This window comes from Suillus paluster (assembly GCF_016628075.1).
Source record: "Suillus paluster strain FC165 chromosome Unknown EDB91scaffold_6, whole genome shotgun sequence".
NCBI classification, from domain to species: Eukaryota; Fungi; Basidiomycota; class Agaricomycetes; order Boletales; family Suillaceae; genus Suillus; species Suillus paluster.
In genome coordinates, this window is record NW_024537566.1 from 289,075 (window position 1) to 316,047 (window position 26,973).

At 48.3% G+C, this 26,973-nt stretch overlaps 7 protein-coding genes across 7 annotated transcripts; 2 read left to right on the top strand and 5 right to left on the bottom strand.

The window, feature by feature from the left end:
* Window positions 1-956: 956 nt before the first annotated feature.
* Window positions 957-1,357, bottom strand: EDB91DRAFT_1243974 (uncharacterized protein; the record flags this gene model as incomplete). The annotated part of the gene is made up of 2 exons (XM_041322357.1): window positions 957-1,106; window positions 1,163-1,357. 2 exons carry the CDS (start codon window positions 1,355-1,357, stop codon window positions 957-959), a joined length of 345 nt encoding a protein of 114 aa, XP_041181700.1.
* A 992-nt stretch (window positions 1,358-2,349) lies between these two features.
* Window positions 2,350-4,474, bottom strand: EDB91DRAFT_1234974 (uncharacterized protein; the record flags this gene model as incomplete). Its single annotated transcript, XM_041321267.1, has 2 exons — window positions 2,350-3,164; window positions 3,214-4,474. 2 exons carry the CDS (start codon window positions 4,472-4,474, stop codon window positions 2,350-2,352), a joined length of 2,076 nt encoding a protein of 691 aa, XP_041181701.1.
* Window positions 4,475-5,164: 690 nt separating this feature from the next.
* On the bottom strand, window positions 5,165-9,422 carry EDB91DRAFT_686824 (uncharacterized protein). The gene is made up of 14 exons (XM_041328102.1): window positions 9,099-9,422; window positions 8,749-9,040; window positions 8,635-8,694; window positions 8,323-8,582; window positions 7,916-8,273; window positions 7,707-7,862; window positions 7,118-7,653; window positions 6,835-7,060; window positions 6,408-6,780; window positions 6,040-6,354; window positions 5,913-5,989; window positions 5,686-5,858; window positions 5,345-5,636; window positions 5,165-5,296 (listed from the first exon to the last, which is right to left on the bottom strand). The coding sequence occupies exons 1-14, from the start codon at window positions 9,152-9,154 to the stop codon at window positions 5,270-5,272; spliced, it is 3,201 nt and encodes a 1,066-aa protein (XP_041181702.1). The 5' UTR covers window positions 9,155-9,422; the 3' UTR covers window positions 5,165-5,269.
* A 3,567-nt stretch (window positions 9,423-12,989) lies between these two features.
* EDB91DRAFT_1107160 (uncharacterized protein) lies at window positions 12,990-17,114 on the bottom strand. The gene is made up of 15 exons (XM_041317503.1): window positions 16,978-17,114; window positions 16,631-16,928; window positions 16,515-16,580; window positions 16,206-16,465; window positions 15,801-16,158; window positions 15,590-15,745; window positions 14,989-15,536; window positions 14,713-14,938; window positions 14,285-14,660; window positions 14,127-14,233; window positions 13,931-14,078; window positions 13,804-13,880; window positions 13,577-13,749; window positions 13,232-13,523; window positions 12,990-13,181 (listed from the first exon to the last, which is right to left on the bottom strand). The coding sequence occupies exons 1-15, from the start codon at window positions 17,046-17,048 to the stop codon at window positions 13,155-13,157; spliced, it is 3,183 nt and encodes a 1,060-aa protein (XP_041181703.1). The 5' UTR covers window positions 17,049-17,114; the 3' UTR covers window positions 12,990-13,154.
* A 3,663-nt stretch (window positions 17,115-20,777) lies between these two features.
* Window positions 20,778-22,575, top strand: EDB91DRAFT_1078440 (uncharacterized protein; the record flags this gene model as incomplete). The annotated part of the gene is made up of 7 exons (XM_041315017.1): window positions 20,778-20,882; window positions 21,356-21,389; window positions 21,427-21,459; window positions 21,539-21,665; window positions 21,931-22,094; window positions 22,243-22,368; window positions 22,496-22,575. The coding sequence occupies 7 exons, from the start codon at window positions 20,778-20,780 to the stop codon at window positions 22,573-22,575; spliced, it is 669 nt and encodes a 222-aa protein (XP_041181704.1).
* Window positions 22,576-22,838: 263 nt separating this feature from the next.
* EDB91DRAFT_687112 (uncharacterized protein) lies at window positions 22,839-24,590 on the top strand. Its single transcript, XM_041328103.1, has 3 exons — window positions 22,839-23,364; window positions 23,416-23,838; window positions 23,892-24,590. The coding sequence occupies exons 1-3, from the start codon at window positions 23,058-23,060 to the stop codon at window positions 24,191-24,193; spliced, it is 1,032 nt and encodes a 343-aa protein (XP_041181705.1). The 5' UTR covers window positions 22,839-23,057; the 3' UTR covers window positions 24,194-24,590.
* A 149-nt stretch (window positions 24,591-24,739) lies between these two features.
* Window positions 24,740-25,977, bottom strand: EDB91DRAFT_1045856 (pseudouridine synthase; the record flags this gene model as incomplete). Its single annotated transcript, XM_041313214.1, has 7 exons — window positions 24,740-24,949; window positions 25,007-25,122; window positions 25,171-25,258; window positions 25,319-25,568; window positions 25,611-25,671; window positions 25,737-25,766; window positions 25,839-25,977. 7 exons carry the CDS (start codon window positions 25,975-25,977, stop codon window positions 24,740-24,742), a joined length of 894 nt encoding a protein of 297 aa, XP_041181706.1.
* Window positions 25,978-26,973: the final 996 nt, after the last annotated feature.

Here is a 26,973-nt window from a genome sequence, read left to right on the forward strand (position 1 = left end):
TCCATCCCATACAGCCCCATACCATTAGAGAACCTCCTCCAAATGTGACAGTCCCACTAACCTCTCTGTCTGTTAGAGAATTACCCTTCTTTCTCCATACATATACCTTCCCATCTGACCCAATCCTATTGATTTTGGTCTCATCTGACCATATAACATGCTTCCAGTCCTCTATAGTCCAGTTTTGATGGGCCAAGCCAAAGGCTAGTCTTCTCTGCCTATGTGTAATAGAGAGAATAGGCATGTCTGCTTTGTTACTGCCTTGAGATGAGCCACCTTGAGAACATTCCTCACAGTTTGTGAAGAGACAGTGGTGGTAATGGTGGAATTGATATAATGGGTGGCTTGGACAGCATTATCAGCCTTTCCTGTAGTGATATGTTGGATGATAGCCCTCTTATGAGTAGAGATGGATGTCCTTCACAAGAGTTTTCCTTGTCCAGGTGGCTTTCTTTGATAAAATTGGTCACAGTATACTTGCATACTCCAGTTCTAGAGGAAATTTGATGAGCAGAGAGGCCAGAATAGGACAGGGAGAGGATATTATCTCTTTAAGCAGAGGAGATGGCTTTTATGGTGATTCTGACTATGACACAAGAGACATTCTGGTTTATATAGTTAGATATAGTTTCAAGAGTATGCCTAGAAGGATAGTGGGAGTAATTAAAGCCAGGGGAGGTCACACAAAGTACTAGAATACCTGATTATCACTGTAAAATACTTGAGTCAAAAAACTGTCCGCATGAGTCATCATTTTGTAAGCCTCATATCTCCACCTTATCTTCACCAATTCCCACGGCATAGTGCTCAATTGAAAGCCCTGAAGTAGTACTACAATATGGTACCAGCATGTCCTTGAGGTCTTTGTATATTATCACACAATATCATAGATAGTGAAAAATGTGAAAACATGTGGACAGTTTTTTGAGCCACTGTATCTTTAGCAGATCACAAAATCATACATTGTCGTCATCCAGTCCAGCTTCATCCAGTTCAGCTTTATCTTCATCCCCATCCTCATTCTCCTGGTCCAGTTCATCAACTTTGAGAATCTCTGGCTCCCTTATGTCAGGCACATCATCCACAATCTTGATAGATGCTGCACTCTGACGCAGTGCTTGTTTGGATGCAGCTACCTTTTTTTGGAGGTACGTCTATTCACTGTGATGCTGACATCACTGCCTGAATCTTCCTCACTGGTCTCAGGACTTGGAGCTCGTTGTTTTTGACTCTTCTTTGGTGAGGGCTTAGCATTAGGTGCACGGCTTTTTGGATTGCAAGACTGTGGTACTAGTGCTGTATTGGCACTAGCCTTTTTTGTTGGTTTTTTTTGATGTGCAGATTTACGGGGTGACATTGACGGTGGAAGGGGAGAGGGGATGCTGATTACTAGCACACATACTAATGTATATTGTTCAATTGGCAAGTTGTGTTATGCATGAGGCTTTTTTCTAGACTAAGTGGACCGGTTGCTGTGTGGACCGGTCTGGACTGACCACATGATGTCACCGCAACTGGTGGCAACCAGTTGCATGCAGTCCAGTCCAGTCTTTAGGTTGACAGTGAGAAAACAAAGACCGGTCCAGGTCTGGTTGCATCTAAAATAGATAAAAAACCGGACCAGACCAGACTTTCAAACACAAATGTCGAGTAGCTGCACAACAGATAGAGTCTGAGATGGGATGGTTGATCACATGGAAGTCGGGATGCTGAGCAACTGTTTGATCTCACATTGAGCAGAAGGCGCTCTGGTCAAAAAATACGACCACACGAGAGCCACTCTGAAGCAACGAATGTATCAGTTTGCAATGGCATGACGGACACTTGAAAATGGATCAGACTCACCTGGCAGGATTTAAGACCACGGAGTCTCCAAGTCCACTTGTTGCCATTCAGTACTATGCGAGGCGAATCCTTGACAGGCTGAAGCAAGTTGCTGCAATCACGAAGCACTGGTTGCTGGAGTTGCAAGCGGCGAAGCACCAATGTCCTCACGAATCTATTTGGGTATGGTCACACGTCACATGGACATTCGAACCTGTGACACTGAGTGTGACATAGTCACGGGATGCACGTGACGAAGCTAGTGTCGAAACTCTATAGTAGGCTGATAAGAAACATGCCTAGTAAGCGTGTGTCAAGGACAAAGAAAATAAGTTCATAGAAGCACAACAGTAACACTTAATGACTATCTTCCTTCGATTGGTCTGACTAGGGAAGACCAACATTACATCAATCAACATGCAGCCATATATGCAAGACAATCCTAATTTCAATGAAGTAAAAGAAATTATCCCAGCGCTCTATTCAATCCCTCATCTATCAACGACAGCCCACCTACCTTCCTATTCAAACCTCGCCTCGACTACGCGCTTCCGCAAGGCTCAACTCCATCGCAAACTTCAAATCATCATCTACTTCATCTAAATCCAGGGGCATCTGGAGCTCTTCTTCAAACCGCCTATCGTGAATATCCACGCTCGCAGAAGAAAGTGAGCGCAAGATAGGTGTGTCGATATGTGGGGATGAAGATCCATTGGAAGAAGGCGCCGATCGTGAGGGCGTGCTCCACGCAGGTCGAACGTGTTCTAGGCTGCTGGTCGATGAGGAAATGCTGGAGCTGATCGAGGGAAAGTGCTCGTAAGATGACGACGTGCTGCGAACCACGTCGGGTAAAGATCTCGTAGCTGTCGAAGAACCTGGTAGCGATGTAGGTATCCTGAGCGGGCTGATGGTAACCCCGGCTTCCATAGGTTCTGGAACGAAGGGAGGAGACACCTGTACTTTCTCATTCGTTACGGGACGGGCGGCGCGTGGATAGGCGCGGGAACGATGACTGTAAAGAGAGCTGGAGGAAGACTGGTTCGATCCAGGTGATAGGGGACCATGCGTGGTTGAAGAACTTGAGGTAACTGGCAAGAACGTTTCATCTTCAAAGTCCCCCTCAAAGACACCTTCATCGATGGTGTGAGAAAGTCGGCGGCGCTCCTCTTCCTCGCGGGAGAGCATCAACACATATTCTACTGCCTCTGACTCCGAAAGTCCAAGCATATTTAGAGTGGAACGTTGCTCGCGCTCTCGCCCCATGGTGTGCCGCGTATAAGCTTTCTCGTGTTCCAGTTCACGTCTGGATTCGTTTATGTCTTTGTTCAGATCGTATCGCTCTGCGACATTTGGTCAGTTGAGAATATACACGGATCAAAACATGCGTACGTTGTCCTTTGGAAATTGGGTTCTTCTTCGCGCGAGAATGTTTGCTCTTGTGCGGAGCGTCGCGACCGTGTACTTGTCCCACCTTCCACGACATCACCCTGTTGCCAACAATGATGATCAAAAACTCCTTTTCAACCAGAATCTTGCTGACGCCTCCAACTTCACGACCTGGTGCAGCACGGGGGACAGGGGACGAAAAGAGCCTAAGAGGCTCCAGGGTGAGCGCGTCCCATACCGTCGTCGTTCCGCGTGCAGAGCCTGTGGCAAGAACAAGCGAGCTCCAAGCAAGCGCAGTCACGGCGCCATCTTCCTGGGCCTCAAATCTGCGAGCAGGTGCAACAACAGAAGATGTTTGAGGGATATCCCAATCGTAAATGCCAACGTAACCCAGCTGATCACCAGTGAGGATGAAACTGCAATCATCTAGCTGAGCTGCAAAGGCAGGTTCGACGATGGAGTTGTATCCAAATGAGGGATCACCAAATGCGGTAGTTTCGTATTTGCCGGATGTAAGGTCAACTACGAGACGATAGAAGAATGGGTGATCGGAGTACCCGATGAGCAGTGCTGCCGTTGTCTGTGAGTGACGACGGACACGCAGCGTCGTTGGCTTTGGTGTGGGAATGATTGCATCCTGGGGAGACGGGTGCTCCTTGGAAATAGGGAGCATAATGCGATGTTGTGCAAATGATGTCGGACTGGAGAAGTCGTCTGACAGTTGGGATGATGTCCACAGGAGAATGTCTCCGCTATTCAAAACACCAACGATGATGCCATCCGCAAGAGCAGAAGACACCTTAAGGAATGGATCCACTACAAGCGATAGGAGCTGCTTGTTGCTAGACCACAAGCACACAAGCGTCTTGGTATCCCACAACTTGACCTGCCCGTCGGCACCTCCGGATACAAATCGGCTAACAACAACTGGATCCAAAGTGATCTCATTCACGATACCATCGTGATGATCTTCGACTTTGCATCTAACCAGTTTTGAAGAGGCACGCCCGGGATCCATGACTCGAGCAGCGGTAGTTACCGCCACCTCCCCATTGCGCTTCCCCCAGAAAGCCCTAGCAGTGCCACCATCAGAAGTGAGACTGCAGGCAGAGACGTTCGGTGTGAATTCAACGTTGGGATTTCCTATACCCAACCCTGTTCCGGCAGCATCGAGATACCCCTTGAGAACTTTTCCGCTGAGCGGAAGTGAGCGAGCCACTACTCCATATTGAATCGAAGATGTGAGAAGACCAGATTCGGACATCAAATGAACACCGTCTATGGCAGTGTCCTGAGGGGAATGAGTAAGCGTCCCATTGCGAGAACGTTCCCAGCGCCTGAGATAAGGATCAGAGCGGAACTGAATGTAGAACACATCCACAAACCGCCTCAGGTTATGCCTCATGATAAACTCCCTGCGCCAAGTGCTTTCTGACTTCCTCAGTAAGAGAATCCTCTCATTCTCGAGATCATTCTCGGGACCAATCCCAAGAAATTGGTTGATAAAAGCCCGATACCAGGTATTATCATCTTTTACGTGTTCATTGAGACGTCGGTTTGTCCTGGAGAGTGCGAGGAGCGACGGAGGAGAGAGAAAGGAAGTGATATGAGTGAGAGATTCGGCGGGAATGTCGAGAAGACTGATGCTTTGAACGATTTCATGATGGGGTTCTTGATAAGAGTAGATCAAAGTTGGTTTGGCTGTCAAATTTTCTTTCTTGGATGTGTCTATAAACCTTGTTGGCATATAATAGCAAGGAGAATCAAATAGTTTTGGTGCGACTGCAGAACGTCGAAGGTTCCGTCTGCGATGTGGTGGGGGATCAACTTACTAAACTGATAACTTCCCAGTTACTTATGGTAAGAAGATGATCATGTGATCATGGATACTCCCCGATGGGTGCCGGTCAGGGGCAGCAAGGCTTGTCTTATCTCAATTGAATATGCGCAGCTCCTACTGAAACAACAGTCGGTAACATTCACGCATCGTATAATTTACACCAAGTACAACTTCGTAAAAAAATATTCCAACATCATGATTCCGTTGATCACTTCGACTTTACCATGCCAGCCACGCAATCAAAGACTATAAAGAAAGTGTGAATGCAAGTTCCAGTTCGGCCATGTAACATACCTTCGGATAATTCCTCACAATGGCTTTGCGAGATTCGTCCATGAGCAAGATCCCCAGCGCAAAGATGTACGGAAGCCCCCAAAACATCCCTGGGATAGGCCTCGTGTTAAATACCTGCTGGAAGCCAGGTCCATAGAGGTTCACGATGCAGATCAAGACGGTTCCTGTCATGCCGACAAGCACTAGCAAGTTGCGGCGCGGGCCCCACAGAGGATTCGACTGGAATATCGATACTCGGCGGTTGCGAACCGATAGAAGGGTCCCGTACTGTCCGATGGCCACCGTTACGTAGCTATTGGCCGTTACTATCAGCATTGCGAAAGGAAAAAATGACGACACACTAAATGCATTGACCAACGTCTACGAACTGGGCTAGTTGATCGGCGCTGAAGCCTTGCCAGCCGTCCCCCCATTTGTTGTAAGTCAAGATAACGTTAGAGAAGCTGAGGCCGTGCTGGTGCATGTACAAGAACCACATCGCCATCGCACAGGGCCACAGCATCAGTCCGTAAAACTGGGCAAGTACTTAACACGAGCACACTGTGATCACCTAGGTCATGAAACGTACCAAGTAGACATGCAAGAAAAGACGCCAATCCGTAAGCCTATCAGTCCTGGCGTTGCGTGGCTTGCGTTGCATCAAGTCTTTAACAGGAAGTGAGTACTGAAAAGCTCCTGAGCGCGTGAGCACACACCCCACTCCGGCTTTTCATACATCAGCGAGATGGACATGATAACATCGTTGGTGATGCAGTAACAGACTTGCTGATACGAGTTCATGGGAATCTGCATGCCTAGCAACACGTTCGTAAGGACCGCAATGAATTCCGCATAGCTTCCAGCCTGCAACACCATGAATATCAAACCTGCTGAGATTATACTGCCCACGTTAATATGACTCACAGGCATGAGGTACAGCGTGACTTTCTTCAGGTTGTCAAAGACTAGTCGACCCATCTCTATCGCGACAGGGATGGAAGCAAAGTCATTCTTCAACAAGATCAAGGCGGCTTGAGAGTGATAGTATCAGTATCGTCGAAAGACCATTCAGCAAAATCCTTACCAGCTTCCTTGGCCACATCACTGCCACTACCCATCGCAATACCGATATCGGCAGCCTTGAGTGCTGGCGCATCATTGACACCATCTCCGGTGACTGCGACTGTATTATCTCCGCGAGCTTTGATCTCCTCTACAATTCGCATTTTCTGGTCAGGGGTAGTGCGCGCAAATACGATCTCTGTGTAAGTCCCAATGATGACATCCCAATCGGCTGAAGTGAGAGATGTGACGTCTCCCCCCGTAAGTACCAGGGAGCGGATAGGATCATCATCGGATGGCTTGACCAGAGAAGAAGATTTCGGTGTGACCTTCTCAGAAGCAGCGGCTCTAACTTCTTCGATGGTGTCGATAATGTGCTGAGTAATGATACCGACCTGGAAAAGGGGGTCAGCAAGGATTTCACAGCCACGGAAAATGAAGGCAATTACCTGACGTGCGATGGCTATAGCAGTGAGCTTGAAGTCACCAGTGACCATGAAGACTCGAACTCCAGCTTGTCGAATGATGGAAATCGACGGCGACACATCCGGGCGAGGAGGGTCGCAAATTCCAACCAGCCCAACCAGGGTCAGATCGCACATCTCCGAGTACATAAGATCTTCCATGTCGTTCGGTGGAAGTCCAGCCTTGATCTTTTCTATAGGTTTCCTACATCTATTTCGGCGACGATGTCAGATGTCAGGGTGGTAAGGCAAAAGTAATTATACTGACAGCGCGAGTACTCGTTGACCTCCGTTTGACCACTCCTCTTGAAGCGTGTGGAACGTCTGTCTCGCTGTACTTGTCAACGGGACGACTGTCCCATCGCTTTGTAGCACGTTGCTGCAAGAAGGGAACAAAACATCAGGAGCTCCCTTGACGAGCATCCAGGTTGCCTCCGCCTGCTTTTCCGCAGTGTTGACTTCGGAAACCACGGAAAGCATCCATTTGTTGCGAGAATTGAAGGGGATCTCAAACTGCTTTTGATAATCCTGCTGAAGAGTTTTGGCATCCACACCAAGCTCTGGTATTGAAAGGGCATCGGAGAAACGCAAAAGAGCGGTATCGGTCGGATCACCCTTGATCGCACGATTCTGCACAGGAAGGTGGTTAGTCGCTGTGTCGAATTTCGCGCCGTTGCAAAGCCTCGCGATCTGATGGAGCGCCTTGAAAGCAGAAAATACGGTGGGGTCTGATGCCTTCGTAACCCTATCTGTAATTTCCTCGACACCGAATGTGTCATCGAGGAAGGCAATATTCTCGACCATCTGTGGGTCCATCAGCAAGCCGGTAGCGGGAGCAGGTGCATCTTTAATCTCACCATCTTCCCTGCAGTCAAGGTGCCTGTCTTGTCGGAACATAAAACAGACATGCATCCTAACGTCTCGATGGTTGCCAGATTCTTGACCAAGACCTGACGTTTAGCCATACGACGGGCGATGACAGTCAATGAGAGTGCCACGCAAATCGGGAGGCCCTGCAAGATGTCAACTAAGAAAGCATTGGAAACTTTCACTGTTGGTCACCTACTTGGGGAACGAACGCAGTCAAGCAGCCAATTGCGTTTACGATCGCAGAAGACGGAGTGTCAAACCCAGGATACGTCTTCCGTAACCAAACGCCGTATAGAAGAAGCGACAAGCAGAAGAAGAAGAGAGCGAGACACGAAATGATTTTGGTGAAAAACCACACCTCTCTTTGGATAGTGGTGAGCTTGAACTTTGTTTCTCCCGACATCTTGACAAGGCGTCCCATAACAGTCCTATCTCCCGTGGCGAACACGACGCCATTACAAGTCCCTTGCACCACAAAAGTAGAAGTCAATGCGAGGTTACGAGTCTCCAGAGCATTGTCGGATGTTGCATCAAGTGCTCCTGGGACCATATCGCTGCAACTATACTTCAGCCAAATTCAAGCAAGTAGGACAAGAAACATACCTTTCACCCGTCAGGAGAGAGCGATCAAAGCGAAGGTCGGATGATGCCTGTACAACACGCATGTCGGCTGGGACACGGTCGCCAGCGCTGAGGACGACAATGTCACCAACCACAATGTCAGCAGCTTGGATGATTTGCTGGTTTCCGTCCCTGATGACCGCGGCCTCATGCGCAATTAGGGATTTGATTGACTTCATGATCCTGTTCGCATTCCAGTCGACCAGAGCGTAAAATGTAGCAGAAATGACGATCACGAGGAGCTGTGGTTCATGAGAAGGGGGACACAGAGAACTGGCGCTGAAAGACACAGACCAGCAGCACGGCAACACCAAGAACAAAAGCTTGAGGAGGCCCGAGCGGTTGATACGAGAGCTGAAATGCGTATCAGAAAGGTCGCAAACGTAAACGAACGTTGACGACACCCACGATGGTCAAGATGAACGCGATCCACATGAGAAAGTTAAAGCCACCAAAAATATAATTAAGGATTTTCTTCCAGTAGACAGTAGGTGGAGGACTAATGGTATTCTTGCCATCGCGCTCCCTGCGACGAACAGCAGCAAGCTCCAAACCGACTGTGGGATGACTAGAATACCGGGTATACACTTCCCCGACGCTCAGTAGATGGACATCTATGCTTGCAATGGCATCCGCTGGGTCTGTTGGAGATTTGGGGGTCGTCTGCCTCTCTTCGACGCGAACTGATAATGTACGGTATCTGTTCGTTGGAAGTTCAGCGAGATACTGCGAGGTAGAGATGCGAATAGAATACAAACGCAATTTGAATGCCATAGCCTTGCCCGGGCTTAGGAGACGGTGTTACGTCTGCCATCGAAGTCGTCCGACAAACCAACTTCGTTCTTCTCGTTATTTATCTGCTCCAAGAAATTGCGGGCACGCCGGACGCTCAAAACCTATGCGTCAGTCGTGCCTTGCTGAACCGACATGCCCAAGTTTGAATGTGGCAGTTTTTCGGATTTTATGAAGAGCGGTTTTTGCTATTCATGCCCCAGCCTAGCAGACTCCACGCGACCGTAATTACCTTTCACAGTGTCCCGACATATTGGTCCAATTAGTAAGCATTCCACTTATCCTTTCAACCGAATTGCTCGCAAGAGGTGATTGTGAGTCCATGACAATCGATTATCGCGAGTGATTTCAGCGGTTGGAATTGGAATACGAGCGCTTGGCAAAACCACACAGACAGAAGGAAATTTGGGAGTTTTCGCTGAAACCTAGTCAACCGTGCCTTGTCAAACCGAAACAAGATTCGAACGTGACGGTACCAATGAGTTATTGTTTATGAGGAGCTGTTTTTGCTATTCAATAATTTGGGCCGAATCCGGAATCCTGTAACATAAGATGAGATCATGTCACAGAATGACACGATGGCTTCAGATCAATCTTGGATCGCCAATGCTTTCCGTAACACAGAAAATCCTTGACGGAAATGGTTGAAATCAGGGATGATACGACAGGTGGGAAGCTTCGATTGACAGGCATGGGGACCGGAACTCTGCAGAAATAATTCATCTCAGTCAACTTCCAGCAGGAGAACGCAATAAGGACGAGATGTGACGAGATCCGAAAATTAGGTTAGGCTCAGCACTGCTATAACGCCTGGTTATGTGGTGCGGAGGGTGAAGTTTGAAGGGCAGGGTATCTGCAAATATCTGCCGCAATTCGATTCGGTCGGGGGTAAGATAGCGGCCCGAATGGGGTCCGGACCCAGGTGAGAATGTTCAGTACTATTGGGAAACCAGTCGAAAAAGGACATCTTGCATGGGCCCGTACGGCCCGGGATTCGTGATTTTCACTGCTCTGTTACAGACTGCTGGAGGCTGCTTAGCATAAGGGCAGGTACATCATGATAAGTACGTGAACATTGAAATAATCAGCAGATTGCGTTAACCGACGTACACGTGTGTCCTGGGCATTATGTAATTGCGCACACATCTGAAGGCGATAACTTGTTAGTCTTGGCGACGCACACTCGAGAGTCGACAAATGCCATGATGTTGACAGAGATGCAAAAGGATTGAAGGTTGAACCGAAGCGTCAGCGGTTCGGACAAGAGCGAAAGAAACAAGATCAAGACATCGATCATCACGACTTGGAGTGAAAGAGGGCGTTTACTACCACAATGAAACCGGAAAGAGGTTCTGATCATCGTCTGCGCTGGTGAAATGTCCGTTGACAGCCTGTAGTGAGACGGTGATGGGTGATTTTGGCATCAGGTGACCTTGTGTCCGGGTGATCCTCACCCGTTCCTTCACCTCATTCCAATTCCGTCGATCATGGCAAACTTCAGCTTAGTACTATCAGCCGTATCTCTGGTACTAACCACCAGTCTCCCATCACCGCGCTAGCTATAGCTTTGTTTGTTTCCTGTAGCACACGGAGTGAGTTACACCACGCCTGTGATGTCCGACCCCTCGATGGCTAACTACCTCGATCCCAGCTTATGACCGCCGATTCTCGCTCACATCCCTCCACACCGCCAGCCGCTGTGGTCAAATGTGTTTCTCTCATCTCTTGCTGCTGTCTCTCGTCGACTTTCTACACAAGTCAACGCTCCCCCACACCCCAACCCGACAATCCAGCCCAAGAAAACACATCTGATGGCGAGGCAGACCTATGGTGATCCTTCGCCTGAGCACAAACGATGGGTCATCATTACGAGCTCACTTCACGTCAATTGATCATTGCCTTTACCAAGAACTCGGTTGATACGACGCTTCGAAGTGCCGTTGACCTCTCACGACCCTCCCGAATACAGTATGTTTTACACAATGACAGGGTCACTGCCGAGATCACAAAGTAGTATCTTCAGAACAAAAGGAAGCATGTCAATCACAAGAGGAAGGCTCAGGATGATGGGGATAGTGGCCGGCGTTAGAGACGTTCTCGATTCGACATGGAGAGTGATGAAGAGGCGAAGAGGACAACAGCGAGCGTGGCAGTCGTGACGAGAACGAAGCGCTGGAAGGAGATAACGTGGGTGAGTAAGGTTGAGCTGCTGGTGGGTGTTGGCCAAATGGTCTTTTTTTTTCGAAGGATCGTCGCGGACGCGGAGGATAATAAATGACTTCAAATGCCGAGTCCTCGATGCTAGTTCAGATTGTAATAGAAACAATTTGCTGGTCCATTTGCAGCTTGCCGAAGTAGCTTGGTGGTTATTTCGGTTATCCTTCTAGATAATAGGCGAATAGTCAAAAAATACCAGAAAACATGTTACCCCCACTCAATTACATTTTATTTCACTCATTTTATTTTTTCACAAATGAGTGTATATTGGCGTGTGGAACCAGCGCTAGCAGCTGATAAAATGTATTGGAACCTGCTGGATAAATCATTAAATTCGTGTCGCGGACTCTCAACAATGCAAGCGCGACGACACGACGACGACATACTCGAAATCTCAACTGCAAGATTGTGTATATCATAGCACGTCTACGACGTCTCGGATGCACGGGACGCGTTTTTCAAGGAGACTGGCGAAGACCAGAGACCGGATCAGTGTAGAATTTGGTGTGGTGTAGAAGTCGGTTAGTACGCGTTTTCAGTGGGGATTCACGCCTTTGCGATACGTGCCGTGTCGGTACATCCCAATCTCAGCACGCTTTACAATATTGTAGACCTAGAATAAAATACTTACGACTTCTTGTATTTCTGTTCCATTCCCACTGACTGTCACTCGCAAATGAGATGTATATTGCCTGCACGAAATAAAATGGGCGAAATAAAATGTACAGTGAGTGGGGCTGTTACCCGAAAGGCCATTTGAGGGGATGGTGAAATCGGCAATGAACCGATCATGATCACCTGGTTTTGTGCACATGTATGCATGATTGACTCAGCCGAGATGGTGATTAGCACCGTTATCATCTCCTATGCGGCGGGTGATCCAGCCGGTGACCTTTTATTTTCATAGTGCCATACACCCCTGAATTGCCCCTGAAGCGACCTATAAGGACTCTCTACCCAAACGAGGTTCTCCAACATAAAATAACCGAAGAGGAATGGCCTCCGCGGTGAGGTCCGAAACGGTAGTCCGATCCGGGGCTTCTTTTATTTTTATTTTATGTTCCAAAGGGTTCGTTGGCGACATTCGTTTGCTGTAGGGAGGCAGCCTGATGTACAGGGTGTCAAAAGTCGAACAAGGTTTCGGGGTCTTATACTATGTACTTGTGCTTCATCGCGCGAGCCAACGTGAAGTATGTGCGCATGTATATAGAGAAGGAAGAGATCCTTTCCAATATATCGTGGAGCTCGTTTGATTTGTTGTAGCATCTGCAGTTCGAATGAATTCAGGGGCTGCTAAAGCCATGGCCCCGCGCCTCCCCGGAGTCCCCGCGCATAGCATGAGAGATCAATATTAATGAGAGATACTATAATGGCGGGAAACCGCTAGTGTGAGCACTTGTTGGCGAGCCGGACTTCTACGGTCACTTAAAGCACCAAGCATACGACACTGCATGTGAATTGGTTGGGCGTTCCAGGGCTATTCCTTGGTTCTAACTTCTGTCCATCGTTCCTAGGCGATTGTATACGTACCATTCTTCCGTTCTTTTATTTGCCTTATGTTATCGTTCTTGCCAAGGCCTGACATGATTTTCGAAGAAATATTCCCCATCTGGAAGATGCATTTCGTAGAAATTTCATACTTTAAAGGAGACAAGGTGTGTATTTATATCATTTCTAGGCTATACTATTTACAGATATACGGGTGTCGGTATCTGACGTCCGTTTAACTCATAAGATGGTCCTAGCACTGACAGGCAAGTAACATGCTCGCAGACCAAAGCGAGACACTTGACGACCCAAATGTGTTACCAAGCCATTTTAGCAACAATCGACTGTAATTTGCCATCAGGATCAAGGAAATCGGGACGAGGTTGGTACTTGCCTTCGGATATGTCCTCACAATCAGCTTGCGAACTTCGTCCACGCAGAGAATCCCTAAGCCAAAGGCGAACGGGGGGCCCCAGAACATTCCAGGTATAGGCGTCGTTAAGAATACGTTCTGTAAGCCTGGACCGTACAGATTGATAATCGCGATCAAGGCAGTCGCGACCATGCCAATCGGAACCGCAATATTCTTGCGAGGTCCCCATAGAGGGTTGGAATTGAGTAGGGAAACCCTGCGGTTTCGGATGGCAAGGAGATTTCCGTACTGCATGAATACCATGGTCACGTAGCTTATGATAATGAGTATGAATACAAGGCTGGGGTGAGTGACATCACCACTCACTAGATGCACTGGCCGACATAAACGAAGTGATTGAGCTGGTCCAGCGAGTAGCCATGATAGCCGTCGGCCCACTTGTTATAAGCCAATATCACGTCGTTGAATCCGAGGCCTTGCTGACGCATGTATACAAACCACATGCTCATCGCGCATGGCCAGGACATCAGTCCAAGGAACTAGTAATATGTGACTTGTGAGTTCCAAGCATCGCTTTGTGCAGACTAACTCACCAGGTATATCTGGAAGAACAGTCTCCAATCGGTAAGGCGGTCGGTTCTAGCGTTGCGAGGCTTCCGCAACATGAGATCTATCGCGCATTGAGGGATTGCCAGAAGATGTGCACAATTATAGGCTTACCTGCTTCAGCTTTCTCGTACATCAAGGAAATTGACATGACGACGTCATTGGTGATGGAGAAACAAACTTGTAGATAGGAGCTCAGAGGAATCTGCATTCCAAGGACAACATTCGAGAGCACCGCCATGAACTCCGTGTAGCTTCCAACCTTGAGTTGGGATAAGCAACTATTTTATTTCAATCATGATTGGCTTACAGGCATGAGGTAAAGCGTCACTTTCTTGAGGTTATCGAATACCAGACGACCCATTTCGATGGCAACTGGGATAGACGCAAAGTCATTGTTCAACAAGATCAGTGCAGCTGTAAGCATTGAGAGTTAATATTGATCTTGAAAAAGTGTTGCGACCTTACCGGCTTCTTTCGCCACATCACTACCGCTCCCCATCGCGACACCAATGTCAGCAGCTTTGAGAGCGGGTGCGTCGTTCACACCGTCGCCAGTCACAGCCACAGTATTGTCGCCCCGGGCCTTGATTTCCTCGACGATCTTCATTTTTTGATCAGGCGTGGTGCGAGCAAACGCAATTTCAGTGTATCTCCCGACGATTACGTGCCAATCAAGGGAGGTAAGAGCGCTAACGTCCTCTCCTGTGAGTACCAATGCACGGATAGGGTCGTCATCCGAAGGCTTGATGGCAGGTAGTGGAATATCGACGAGGTGCTTCTCGGATGATGCGGCCCTGACATGATCGATGGTATCAACGTGGTGCTGTGTAATGATGCCGACCTAGTACAATCGAATCAATCCTCGATACCAGGAGGCACTCGCTCCAACTCACCTGGCGTGCAATTGCGACAGCAGTGAGCTTAAAGTCTCCTGTCACCATGAAAACCCTGACACCAGCGCGACGGATAATGGCCACGCTTGCGGCTACGTCTGGACGGGGTGGATCGCGGATACCGACCAGTCCAACCAGAGTGAGATTACATATCTCCGAGTACATCAATTCCTCCATGTCATTTGGAGATAGGTTCGGTTTCAAGGCGTCCAGTGGCTTGCGACACCTGAACGAGCATCAGTAAAGTGTAACGCACAATCATAGCACAATGCATACAAGGCAAGCACTCTCTGTCCTTCACTCGACCACTTGCTTTGAAGATCAGCCATGTGCTGCCTTGATGCTTCATCAAAGGGGACAACGGTGCCATCGGACCTCATCACCGTGCTGCAGGATTTTACTAGCATGTCTGGAGCACCTTTCACGAGTATCCATGCTCTCGAGTCCTTCTCAGTAATATCTCCTTCAGCAGTGTGAGTCTCCTGAACGACGCTGAGCATCCACTTGTTTTTTGAATTGAAGGGAATTTCAAAGAGCTTTTTCCAGGATGATAGCAACGCTGGCGTATCAATCTTCAAAGTTGGGATAGACAGAGCCTCGGAAAAGCGAAGCAGGGCCGTGTCAGTGGGATCTCCTTTGACATTTCGCTCGTGAATAGGCCGGTCAGCAGTCGCAGCGTCGAACTTTGCACCGTTACACAGCCGTGCCGTATGGTGCAAAGCGCTCAAGCCAGCGAAGAATTGAGGGTCTGGTGCTTGGGAGATCTGCTCGTCAATTTCACTGATCAAGAGATGGTGATCCAAAAAGGCGATTGACTCGACCGCCTGGAAGATATTAATCAAGAGAACGATGTCAAATTTGGGCACGAAAAACTTACCATCTTGCCTGCAGTCAAAGTACCGGTCTTGTCTGAACATAAGACAGACATGCATCCGAGAGTTTCAATCGTTGCGAGATTCTTGACAAGAACGTGCCGCTTCGACATGCGACGGGCAATGATGGTCAGTGAAAGGGCAAAGCAGAGGGGTAGTCCCTTCAAGGAGGTGATTTCAGAGAGGCTATTAAGAACATCGAATTGGACTACTTACCTGCGGCACGAACGCCGTAAGGCAACCAATCGAGTTCATGATCGCAATACTGATGGTTTCATATCCAGGATAGGTCGTCCTCAACCACACACCGAAGAGCAGTAAGGATATACCGAACATCGTGAAAGCGATTGAGGAGATAACCTTGGTGAAAAACCAGATCTCTTTCTGGATGGTCGTAAGCTTGAATTTTGTCTCGCCAGACATTCTAACAAGGCGTCCCATGACGGTCCTGTCACCAGTGGCGAACACAACGCCATTACAGGTACCCTGTGTCACGAAGGTCGAGGTCAGTGCAAGGTTGCGAGTCTCCAGAGCGTTGTCAGATGTGGCATCGAGGGACCCAGGGACCATATCACTGAAAAACTATGAGTCAGGCTTTCGAGAGAATTACAATACAATCACCTTTCTCCAGTAAGTAGGGAGCGGTCAAAGCGCAAGTCAGATGAAGCCGACACAATCCTTAGGTCCGCAGGAATTCGATCGCCGGTGCTGAGAACTACAATGTCTCCGACAACGATATCCGTGGCAGGTATAAGTTGTTGCTTGCCATCACGGATTACAGCAGCTTCATGCGCAATAAGAGACTTGATGGATTTCATGATTCTGCTGGCATTCCAGTCCACGAAGGCATAGAATGTGGCTGAGATGATAATGACGAGCATCTGAAAGGGAGTATAAATGAACTGAATCATGACATGGGCTCAGACGTACCAGCAGAGCTGCGACCCCAATGTTGACAATGGCAGGGTTAGGCTCCCCCAGAGGCTTGTACGAGAGCTAAGAAACAGGGTGAATGACTGGTCGGGATAAAACTGATGAACGCGTACTGTGGTGACGATAAATGCGATCCACATGAGGAAATTGAAGCCTCCGAAGATGTAGTTAAGGATCTTCTTCCAGTGTTGTGTCGGAGGTGGGCTGATGACGTTCTTGCCATCCTTGGACCTTCGTTGAACTGCTGCAGACTCGAGGCCAACAGTAGGATGACAGGAGTAACGGGTGTACACCTCGTCTGTGCCGATGAGGTGGACGTCGATGCTGGCTATGGCATCTGCCGGATCTGCTGATTGCTTGGCCTTCGAAGGAAGCGCCTTCTCCTCTACGCGAATAGAGAGAGTGCGATAGCTATATGGAGGGTAGATTAAACATTCGAAGCTGTTATCAGACTACCCACCTTATCTGAATTCCATACCCTGGGGCTCTCTCTGGCTCAGACGATTTTCGAGAAGATTTAAGGTCTTTCATCGTGCAAGCTCCGCGAGACGACCACGCTTTGATTTTTCGTGCTCACTCTTTTATCGAGACGCCCTTGTGAAAGGTTTTTATTATTTTATATATATTTTTTCCTCTGTTTGTACCATAAGCTGCGCTATTTTCGCCATTCAGCCGCAGGTGTCGGATGCGCTGATTTCGCCATTCCCTGTAGATACCGCTTTCAATTATTACATAGAACACCGCTTTCAGGATGCGAGCATTCTGAATCTGATTCAATATATGTATTCACAACATTCGTGTACTTGCCAAATGGTCGCAATGGTAATATCTAGTCTTGACCATCGGGAAGAAGTGCTGCTCCCGGACATCCCAGAACAAGAGTGTAGCATCAAATAAGAAATCCAGTTGGGAATTATTCCTGGACTTCAAGATCCGCGTTCTGCAAACAAATCATGGAGAGAAGGGGACCTACCCGGTATTCTTACCTGATGACGTGCTAGCACAACTGGGCCTCCACGCCAATGAGATCATCACAAAACGACACAATGCTGCAGACCAATCTCGGGTTGCCAAGGCTCTACATCAACGGGAAACACGGAAAATCCTTGACGAAAATAGTTGAAATCAGGATGGTATGAGAATTGACAGATTGACAAGCATGGGGAAGCATGGGGTCCGGGATTTGTGGACATTCCAGCCACCTTCAGTCTTCCAGCACAAGGATGCAATAAGGACGAGATACGACGGTCCGGTAATTGGACTAGGGTCATCCCCCTGAATATGTGGGGCTGTGAGGTTTGAAGGGTGGCGTGTCTGCGATAATATCTGAACGCAATCATTAATTTGGTGGGAGTTGAGATGTGACGGCCCGAATGATATCCGGGGTGGACGAGTGTTATTGAAAAGTTGGTCAAAAAGGGCACCTTGTATGAGCTTGCGCCGGCACGGGGATTGCTGGCCTGCCTAGCGCAGGCCGCTGGTCCAAGGCTGCCTCAAATAACCGAAGGTCAGGTACATGATGGTCACGGTATGTCAGACGCGACCCTTGCGTCAACCGACGTGTGTCCTGGGCATCAATCACGCCTCCTGTACACAACAGCTGGTAGTACAGGGCAAGTGTATACAATCCCGAGCTGATCGCCCTTTTTGAAAGTGATAAGGCCCATATGCCATACTTAGAACCTTGATAGTCTTAGCGATGCAGACTCAGTGATTGGTGTGTGGACAAGAGTTAGAAAGACAAGATCAAGACAATCAAATGTTTCGCTCGATTGTGACTATTACATAAGTAATAACTTAGAGTGACACGTCGATGACACCAGGTGATTCTAATTTCATGTGCAATGATTCAAATATTCATGGACGACTCATTGAGACCAGACGGTCCACTTCCACTGCAGTTTCAGTATGAATTTGCTGGCACCAAATCTCCACCGGAACGTTCTAACGTTGGTTGGCTGAAAAAAATTACGCCAACAATGAAGCAGTGAATTAACTTATGACCTATATATGGTCAAACGACAATGTCCATACGTTTCAAGATAAACGCCTCTCCGTGACCGTGATATGACACTCCGAAAGGACAACGGGAATGAAGCTGCCTCCCCAATTCTCCGTTCGTCGAGCCATGTATCTATGTTTGGCATGATTGTGGGCTTCGACAAGTCTCGCTAATACTGTAAGTGATGATCGCTGTTGCCATCAGTGTCGATTGATTTCAATGTGTCTGTTGTCTAGATTAGATAATATATGCTGGGGGTTGCATCCATCCGCAAGAAAAACTTTACAGTTATGAGAGGATAGCATTACCTGCCAGAATCAGCGCTTTAGTTGGATGTTCAACCACCTTGATTCAAGTTAGGCCTTATCTTCTCTCCAATTCATCGTTGATTTACTACGGTATCTTCAACCGCCACTGTCTTCATAGTAACGCTCCAAGCTTGTCACTGAGATAGACTTCAGAACAGGCATAATGAAGGTGGTCGTTGACTTCTGGTGATAATTTCCCATGCGGGCAGACCTGGGCAGACCCGTTCCATGTGATGGTGTTTCCATAAGAAGTCTAAATGACTTTGAACTTGAAGCTCGTGGGTATGTTCTGGACATCTCTGGAGAAGCACCCAAAGATAAACTTCTGGGGCAGCAACGAAGTTGAACTGAAGCGTGAATTCCTACCTTAATAGGGTTGCGATAGGGTGCTTCGGAGAAGTGTCTACTCGCCGATATTGCGCCGACATACGCTCGTTCGTACGATCCATTCAGCGAACTCTCTAATTTCAAGAGTGCAAGTTATGTGAGTTGACAATGGTGTGGCGGGCGTTTCATAATCCAGCTGAATGTACCTGAGCGATGCATTACAAGGAACGACTGTCTTCCTTCGATTGGTCTAGATAGGGGAGACTAGAAACTTCCGAGTGCGTGCGATGTCTGCGGTTGATGTCTGGACTGCAATGCCCCGAGCCCCAACATATGCTTCCGGGCATCCCAGAACACACTCAAATGAGAATCCAATTGAGAATTGTCCCCTGAACCTGTTCGGGACCTCTGCCTAGGGCGTTGCGGGAACAAATCATGGAGAGTAAGGAGCTTAACCACCGCATATCTTTGCCTGATGACGGAAAATCGGTGCTAGCATAACTAAGTTAGGCCGTCCGCTGAATCTTGCTAGGGCAAGAGAACCGAATGAGATTGTCATACAATGGCTTCAGACCAGATCATGGATCGCCGATGCTCTTCGCCAATGGAGTGGGAAGCACCGAAAATCCTTGACGAGAATAGTTGAACTCAATTGGAAATTGACAGACGGGAAGCTTCGATTGAAAGGCACGGGATCCGGTATTCGTGGGGCCCTGCATAGAGATAATTGATCCCAGCCAACTTCCACCAGGAGAACGCGGTAAGGACGAGATAGGACGAGATCCGGTAATTAAGTTAGACTTGGCACTGGTATAGCCCCTGATTATGTGGTGTGGTAGTGAAGTTTAGATGATAGCGTACCTGCAAAATATCTGCGATATTTTCAACGCAGTCATCAATTCGGTTGGAGGTGAGATGGCGGCCCGAATCATGATGGGGTCCGGGGTGACCTTAAAGTGTCTAGTGGGAAGCTGGTCGAAAAAGGGCACCTTGAATGAGCTTGCACGGGATTACTAAGATAGACTGCTGGAGACTGCTTATGTTGAAGGTCAGGCACATTATGACCAGCAGATGCGACACTTGCGTCAACCGACGTGTATCCTGGGCATTAATTGCGCACGCCTGCTATACACGATAGCGATAAATCCGTGGTACATGGCAAGTGTATGCAATTACGAGCTGATCGCCCATTCTGAAGGTGATAACGGTACAAAAACTCGTTGGTCTTGGCGACGCAGACTCGTGAGTCGGCGAACAGCATTAGGAATATAGAATTGGCGGTTCGAGCAAGAACGAGAGAAACAAGATCAAGACAGCGATCAAATTTCCCGTGGGAAATTTGCTGAATTATTTCATAAGCACGAGTCAGCCTCAACTTGGGACCAATGATTTCACCAACTACCGTTTACCAGGCACCTTCAAGCGCGCGGAGAGGCGCGGAGATTGCTGGAGATCGTGTCCAGTGCAACACCCAGATGACCTGGCAGGATTTGGCCCACTCCGAAGTTCGCTCGAAATTACGAATTGAAGAGTCCATTAAAAAGTCAAGTTAATATTGCTGGCATGGTTTCACATTGACAGTGTCACTGCTTTGCACCAAATCTGAACCGGAACGTTCCTATGATGGCCAAGCCACAGCGGTATTTCTCTCACTGGCTGGCTGAAAGATTTCGCGCTAACAACGAAGCAGTCAACCAGGGCGACCCTATACCACCTTCGAGAAGTCTTGTAAGTGATGCCGTTACCATAAGTATCGATTGATTCAATTGTCTAGATTAGATAATATACGCTGGATTATCTACTATCATCCAAAAATGCTTTAAAGAGAGGACACATTACTTCGCTCACCTGCCAAAGGTCGGGCTACAGTTGAACGTTCAACCACCCTGAACCTTATCTTCTCTCCAGTTCACCGCTGATAAACCTTCAGACTGAAGGAATACCCGGAAGGGAGAACCTAAAGAACCCTGATGAAACTATCCTCAGAGGCATAGCAACACTCCACCCTTGTCGTCAGATAAGCTTCATAATACGCATTATGAAGGTGGTTGTTGACTTCTTCATGATAGTGCTTCTGTAAGAAATTCAAAGGGCTTTGAAGATCATGCACATATTCTGGACTCATCTGTTGCGAAGCACCCGAAGATAAACTTCTGGGGCTGCAACTGAAGGGTGTAGTTGCTTGGATAAGGTTGCGATAGGGTGCTTCGGAGGAATACTCGCCGACATACGCTCGTTCGTATACATGACGGTCGTATAAGCTGCTGTTCAGATGGGCTCTCAGATATCAAGAGTACAAGTTCAGGTGTGATGTGATGGGCTGTTTGTCATAATTCAGCTGAATGTGCCAGAGCGATCATTGCATTGTAATGGTTGAATATTAGCTTTCCGAGGAACTTCCGAGTGTGTGCAACACAATGCCGATGTCGGTGGTACTTTTGGATATCTGGACTGCGATATTCAGCACACCTTTCACATCGGATTGGGCATGGAACGTGCCCGCGGGCGCAAGTAAGCCGTGATCGCTTTCTTGCATCATGTTCTGACGACATCGGCTGCCGCTGAACTGCGGGTTCGCTATTTTCCCCTTTGATGATAGTCAGCCATAAAGCCCCAAGCCTGGTTTATCCCATCTCCTTCTGGGCATGTATCGTCAAGAAAAGCTCAACTTTGTCCGGACCTCGCCTCGTTCATCTCAGGAATCTCATCGATCTCCCTCGCACTTACATTCGACGTCCAAGTTATTAGCGGGTCGCTCTCTGTATTCAATTTTTAGCTACCTCCCGCTTACCGGAGGAAACTCTGCACCAGTAATTTGGTCAGCCGAGCTGATGGAAAACCTCTCTGACGGAATGGAACCCATGACCCACCAGGCTGGAATCGACAACATCACTGCCATTTTGGTGCGGGACCCTCAGCCTACTGCGAGATTCCACTCGAGTGAGCAACTGAACCGAGTACTATTTCGTGTCTACGTCACTGAACCTGCAATATACCCCGCGTCCTCTGATAGATCATTCGAACCTATTTTTCCAAGGCTCCACTCATTTCGCTTGTATCCCGCATGACGTCAAAGGGATATAATAAGCGCGCTCGATATTCGAAGATGGTCCGCACTTTGTTAGCGAGGTTGAGAATGAACAAGTCGTCAAACACCCTGCGGCAATTGAGCGGTGGCCCGTGGTAATGTGGCGTGCCGACCACTTTATGCTATGTACGTCGCCCGTCCGCAAGTTCCTCATTCATTTCCCATAGCTACCGAACCCTGCGCGGCGAACAAATGGGAGAATGTTTTCCGAACTCGCTTCACAATACTCCGCCTATATACTGCTCTGGCGCAGGGCTGTCTTCTGTCAGCAGCTACCTTACTCGATCTACGCTCGATCTTGGCTCTTCAACATTCCTCGAATTTCTACATTGACCTCGAAGATGTTCCACCCGACATTGGGCCGAACTCTACCGTAATATGCGAGCGACCCGTGGCAAAATGAACGTGCCACCTAAACCTACCCCTTCATTACGCCCGACAAGCGATTATCTGAAACACGCGGCCATCGTTCTTCTCTTCGTAATGGAGCTTTCATTCTAGTATTCACTCGGCAATCGAAGTAGCGGTAGTAGCCTCATGTCTCACCATGCAGTGCACCCCATTCCGTTCTAGATTTATAACAGAGGTCCACTTCACCTTGGAACATCAGATCCGATCGGTCATATCAAATTTTAGTCATTTGTACAACAACTAGCGTCTCGATGCACGTCCATTCTGTACCATGGCAAATATCGACCATACCGTCAACACGAGGCTCACTGCATAAATACCCGGAGCGCCCGATTCTCGGAACTTCATCTTCAACATAACCACACCCACGTCTCATCGTTACATCTTTATCATCTTGGGATACTATGCTACAAGCATTCAAGATCAAAGAGTTCAATTTGGAACCCATCTACGAGTCTTGGGAGAACCCTCCCAAGTTTTACGGCGAGGCGAAGAATGACATGCCCGTCGACGACTTCCTGCATCAGATCAAAGTTGGCTGCGTCGATCGGAAGGTGCCAGAGGAGTACTGGCACAAAGTCGCACAACATTATATGGGAGAAAATGCGAAAGCCAGACTCCAGGAGCTCAAGAGCGTTATGGCGAAAGTAAATGGGGGCAAATATCGCTGGAGCTGGAAGAAGTTCACGATTGCAATGCGCAACATGGGGTGTACGTAAATATCTTCGTTGCATGCTCGTTGTTGCCTCACGGTTGATACAGGGGAGATCGATGTCAACGTTACAGAACCTGTTCATGTCCACGTTCAGCCAAAATCGTCAGCCATGATGTGGCTTACTAGAAGAAAATCCATAAAAGACAAAGATGGGTCGCGCAAAGAAGTGACTTCTTCCATGGTGGAAATTCCGCCGCCCCTGCCGCCCAAGCAAGGTCGGCCAAACACGGTAAAGATGCTTTCTGAGTCAGCGCTCGTCGCTGCTTCAGCTGTGGTCAAGCCTCGCAGGGCACCAAGCCGCGCGAACACCATGGCTTCTACCTTGACCACCTCCACGGTTTCATCGAACTATTCAGTTTCATCTAACCATTCGGGTACATCAAACCATACGGTGACCTCCAACAATGCGTTAACTAGCCATGCGTTAACTTCCAACAATGCGGTAATATCTCCTCCATCCCCTGACGGCAGTAAGTGACACGTGCCAGATCGTCTGAGTATACACTGAAACCCGTCGATTCAGCTGTCACAGCTATATCGAATGCACCAACATGGCTCCTCAACGCGTGTAACGCCCTCAATTTCCTGAGTGCGGAGCACCCACGAGCTATGACGACATTGAGTGCCGTCCTCATTACAGCAGGGACCCTCCCTGCAATCCCTGCGATCAGCGGAGGGACTGTCCTCGCTTCTGGTGTCGCTCAAGCAGTTGGCGCCATAGCTGTAGGCGTCGGAAACCTGCTCAAGGCTCAGCAGGAAGGTCAAATACAACCAACTGGCCCCGGCCCGCACCCACCACCCCCAACACGATCATCTACCTTCTGATGTTTAGTAGGTGGCGAGGAAGGACATTTTACTTATGGGTTCGGGAGCATTCCGTCTCGCTGGACGAGCTCGCGGACAAAAATCGCAATATTATGTATACCCTCGCATCATCACTTTACATACAATGCAGTCTACTGATATCAGACTTCGCGAAGCCGATACATAGTTATATCTGTGGGCTTTACGTCCCGAGGTATTACAGGGCGATGTTATACCTAGATCAAGGGGAAGTAATTAATATTGCTTGCGGAGTACTACCCTGAATGTCACCGAATTTTGGTGCCAACTAAATTGCTCTTCCACGATATTAATAGTGAACTGTAGCACGCTACGTCATTGTCAAGCATCGAGTTCCATCAAAGTAGACATCCTGAATGTCCAATTCTCTCGAGTGCAAAATAAAGGCCGAGTGACCCACAGTGCAACAAGTAAGGTAAGATGGAAGGTAATGTCACTGTCTCGTGTAGCCATAGTCGCCGCTCCAGTACGTAGTTTCCAATTATGTGCACGTCGTGCAGAAATAATGACGATCTATTTTGTCAGCGGTCATGGGCGTGGTGCTGAAGGATTTCGTAGCCATCTTCCTTCAAGATCTGGAACATCATCAACATGCTGGCCGTCAACGAACAGGCCGCCGTCAATATATGTATGATCCAACGGGATTCCTGCATCTCTGCATATCGCGAGGAAGTCCCTGGGTATAGGCGCCCCGATCCCCAGTCGGAAGTGCTTGCCGGATCCTGTCTTTCTGTACCTCTGAGCGCATATATATGAAGAAGTTCGTCAAACGTCAATGGCTATCCGCGGACTTACTGAGAGCGTCAGCTGCGCTGCGTGTAAGAATATCCTTTTTTCGGGCAGTCGGGTAATCTTTGCAATCTTCTCGGAAATGGCACTCCTCGCATATAAGTTATCACCCAGTATAGGCGCTATACCACATGAAATAGTTGAAAGACGTGGGAAGAATGATGACGCACTGTGCAAGGAATGTGACAAATGAATGCGAAGCTGGTGCTTCAATCCTGTGTGCAAAGTAAGCCTGAGCAATGACAGCGGTGCCACGGGCTATAGTATATTTGCGCGTTAATATTAGACCAGGAGTGGAAGGCGGACAATGAGACGCACAGAAGACGCGAGAAGTTCCCAATCAGTGGCAGCAAACTTGGCGGCACAGCTCTCGCCCAGAGACACGCGCCCATCACTAAATTCCAGGGCATCTCGAATCTCTCCACTGCGAGCTGGAAAAGACTTCTCTCCTCCACGGACGAGAGCCAAGTATGTTTTCCCTACTACTCGCGATTGAAATTGTTGCGAGAACTGCCGGGCAGCTGGAGAGCTACGTGCTAACAAGAGTGTCCCGGTGATAGCCTGACAACTAAGTCAGCCAGTGCTCATCGAACGGCATGAAAGTGAACACGCCTTATCAAGGCGATGGACAGGGTACGGCAGATTCTCCAAGTCAAAAGATTGTTTTACGTCTGTCAAATGAGCCGATAGATCGTGTCACGAATGTTAAACATACTAAGAAGGTTCCAGTACTCACCACGAAGTAGATCATTAAATTTGTCAAAGTCTCGAGGTTTCTGAATATTGTACCAGATGCTATAGTAACCTCATTTGCCTTCCAAAAATTGAATTCACCTACGTTTTCGGAGGAAGCTTCGGAGGCTTGGACAGATAAGTCCTGCGGGTTTGTTCAAGACGATAATACTGCGGTCGGCATAGATGGCATTTCTTGCCCAGTATGGTGTCCCCGTACGAGCAGATTTTAGGGCCTGCAACATTCAATATCGTGTTTATGAGAAGCGACCTGTACAAGAGTCACCTTGAACAGTTATTTGGTGTTGTTTGTCATTCAGAACATTCTGCTCAGAGTGCTCCGACGCCTGGCCAGCTAGTACTGTGACCTGCTCACACTAAATTATGTGTACCGGCAATTGTGAACATGAGCATGTGCAAAGGTGATTTATGGTTGACAACATTTGACGCCCTCAACTCAACCTCTGACCCTTCTCAAAACCCTTTTTATTAGCTCATTGACGTTTGGTGCGGTTTTACCAAAAGTGTAAAAAGCATGCTATTGAGAGGATGAGAGTGTGTCACGATAAGAAGCAAAGCTCCGGAAAATAAGTAGTCAGTATATTCTGAGGTACGAATAGAGCGAGCATCGATATCGTTTCATAAACGAACCTCGTTCTACAAAACCTCAGTGTGGTGATGAAACGTGCAGTTGCAGACCTAGCCTAGCTTTTAACCGGCGCACTCTTTCAGTAAGAAACTAAGTCTTCGGTTCAATCAAGAGCAGGGCGTTAATAGAATCATGGAAGGAATCTAAGAGCAGCTAGGGTACAGTCAACTGATCATCGACTCCGTTCACAGTATTTGTCAAGGTCTCGGACCTTGGCACAGGATTGTGGCTCAGGGGTATTAGGTTTGTCAGTATTTGTAGTGTTAGTCAGCAAGGTTGCCGGACTCGCCATTCGGCTACCACCACTCCCGTGTTGCTCCCGTGCAACTCCTCAACACGAGTCAAGATCAGGTTCAGGGCAGGAGACCACCATGGCATGAGCGTGGTGGTCGGACAAGTCGGATTGAACATCCACCGTTCTCTCGGGACCTGTTTAATCATACCATCGAGTCGCTAGTCTGAAACTCCCGTTGATGTTGGAGGAAATCTTCAAGAAGTCCGATTCATACGCGTTGGCATAAACTTGTGCCACTTGCGCCGTGAGTAATACTCATACCCATCCTCCGGAAGCTCCGAAACTATGTTGCTTACT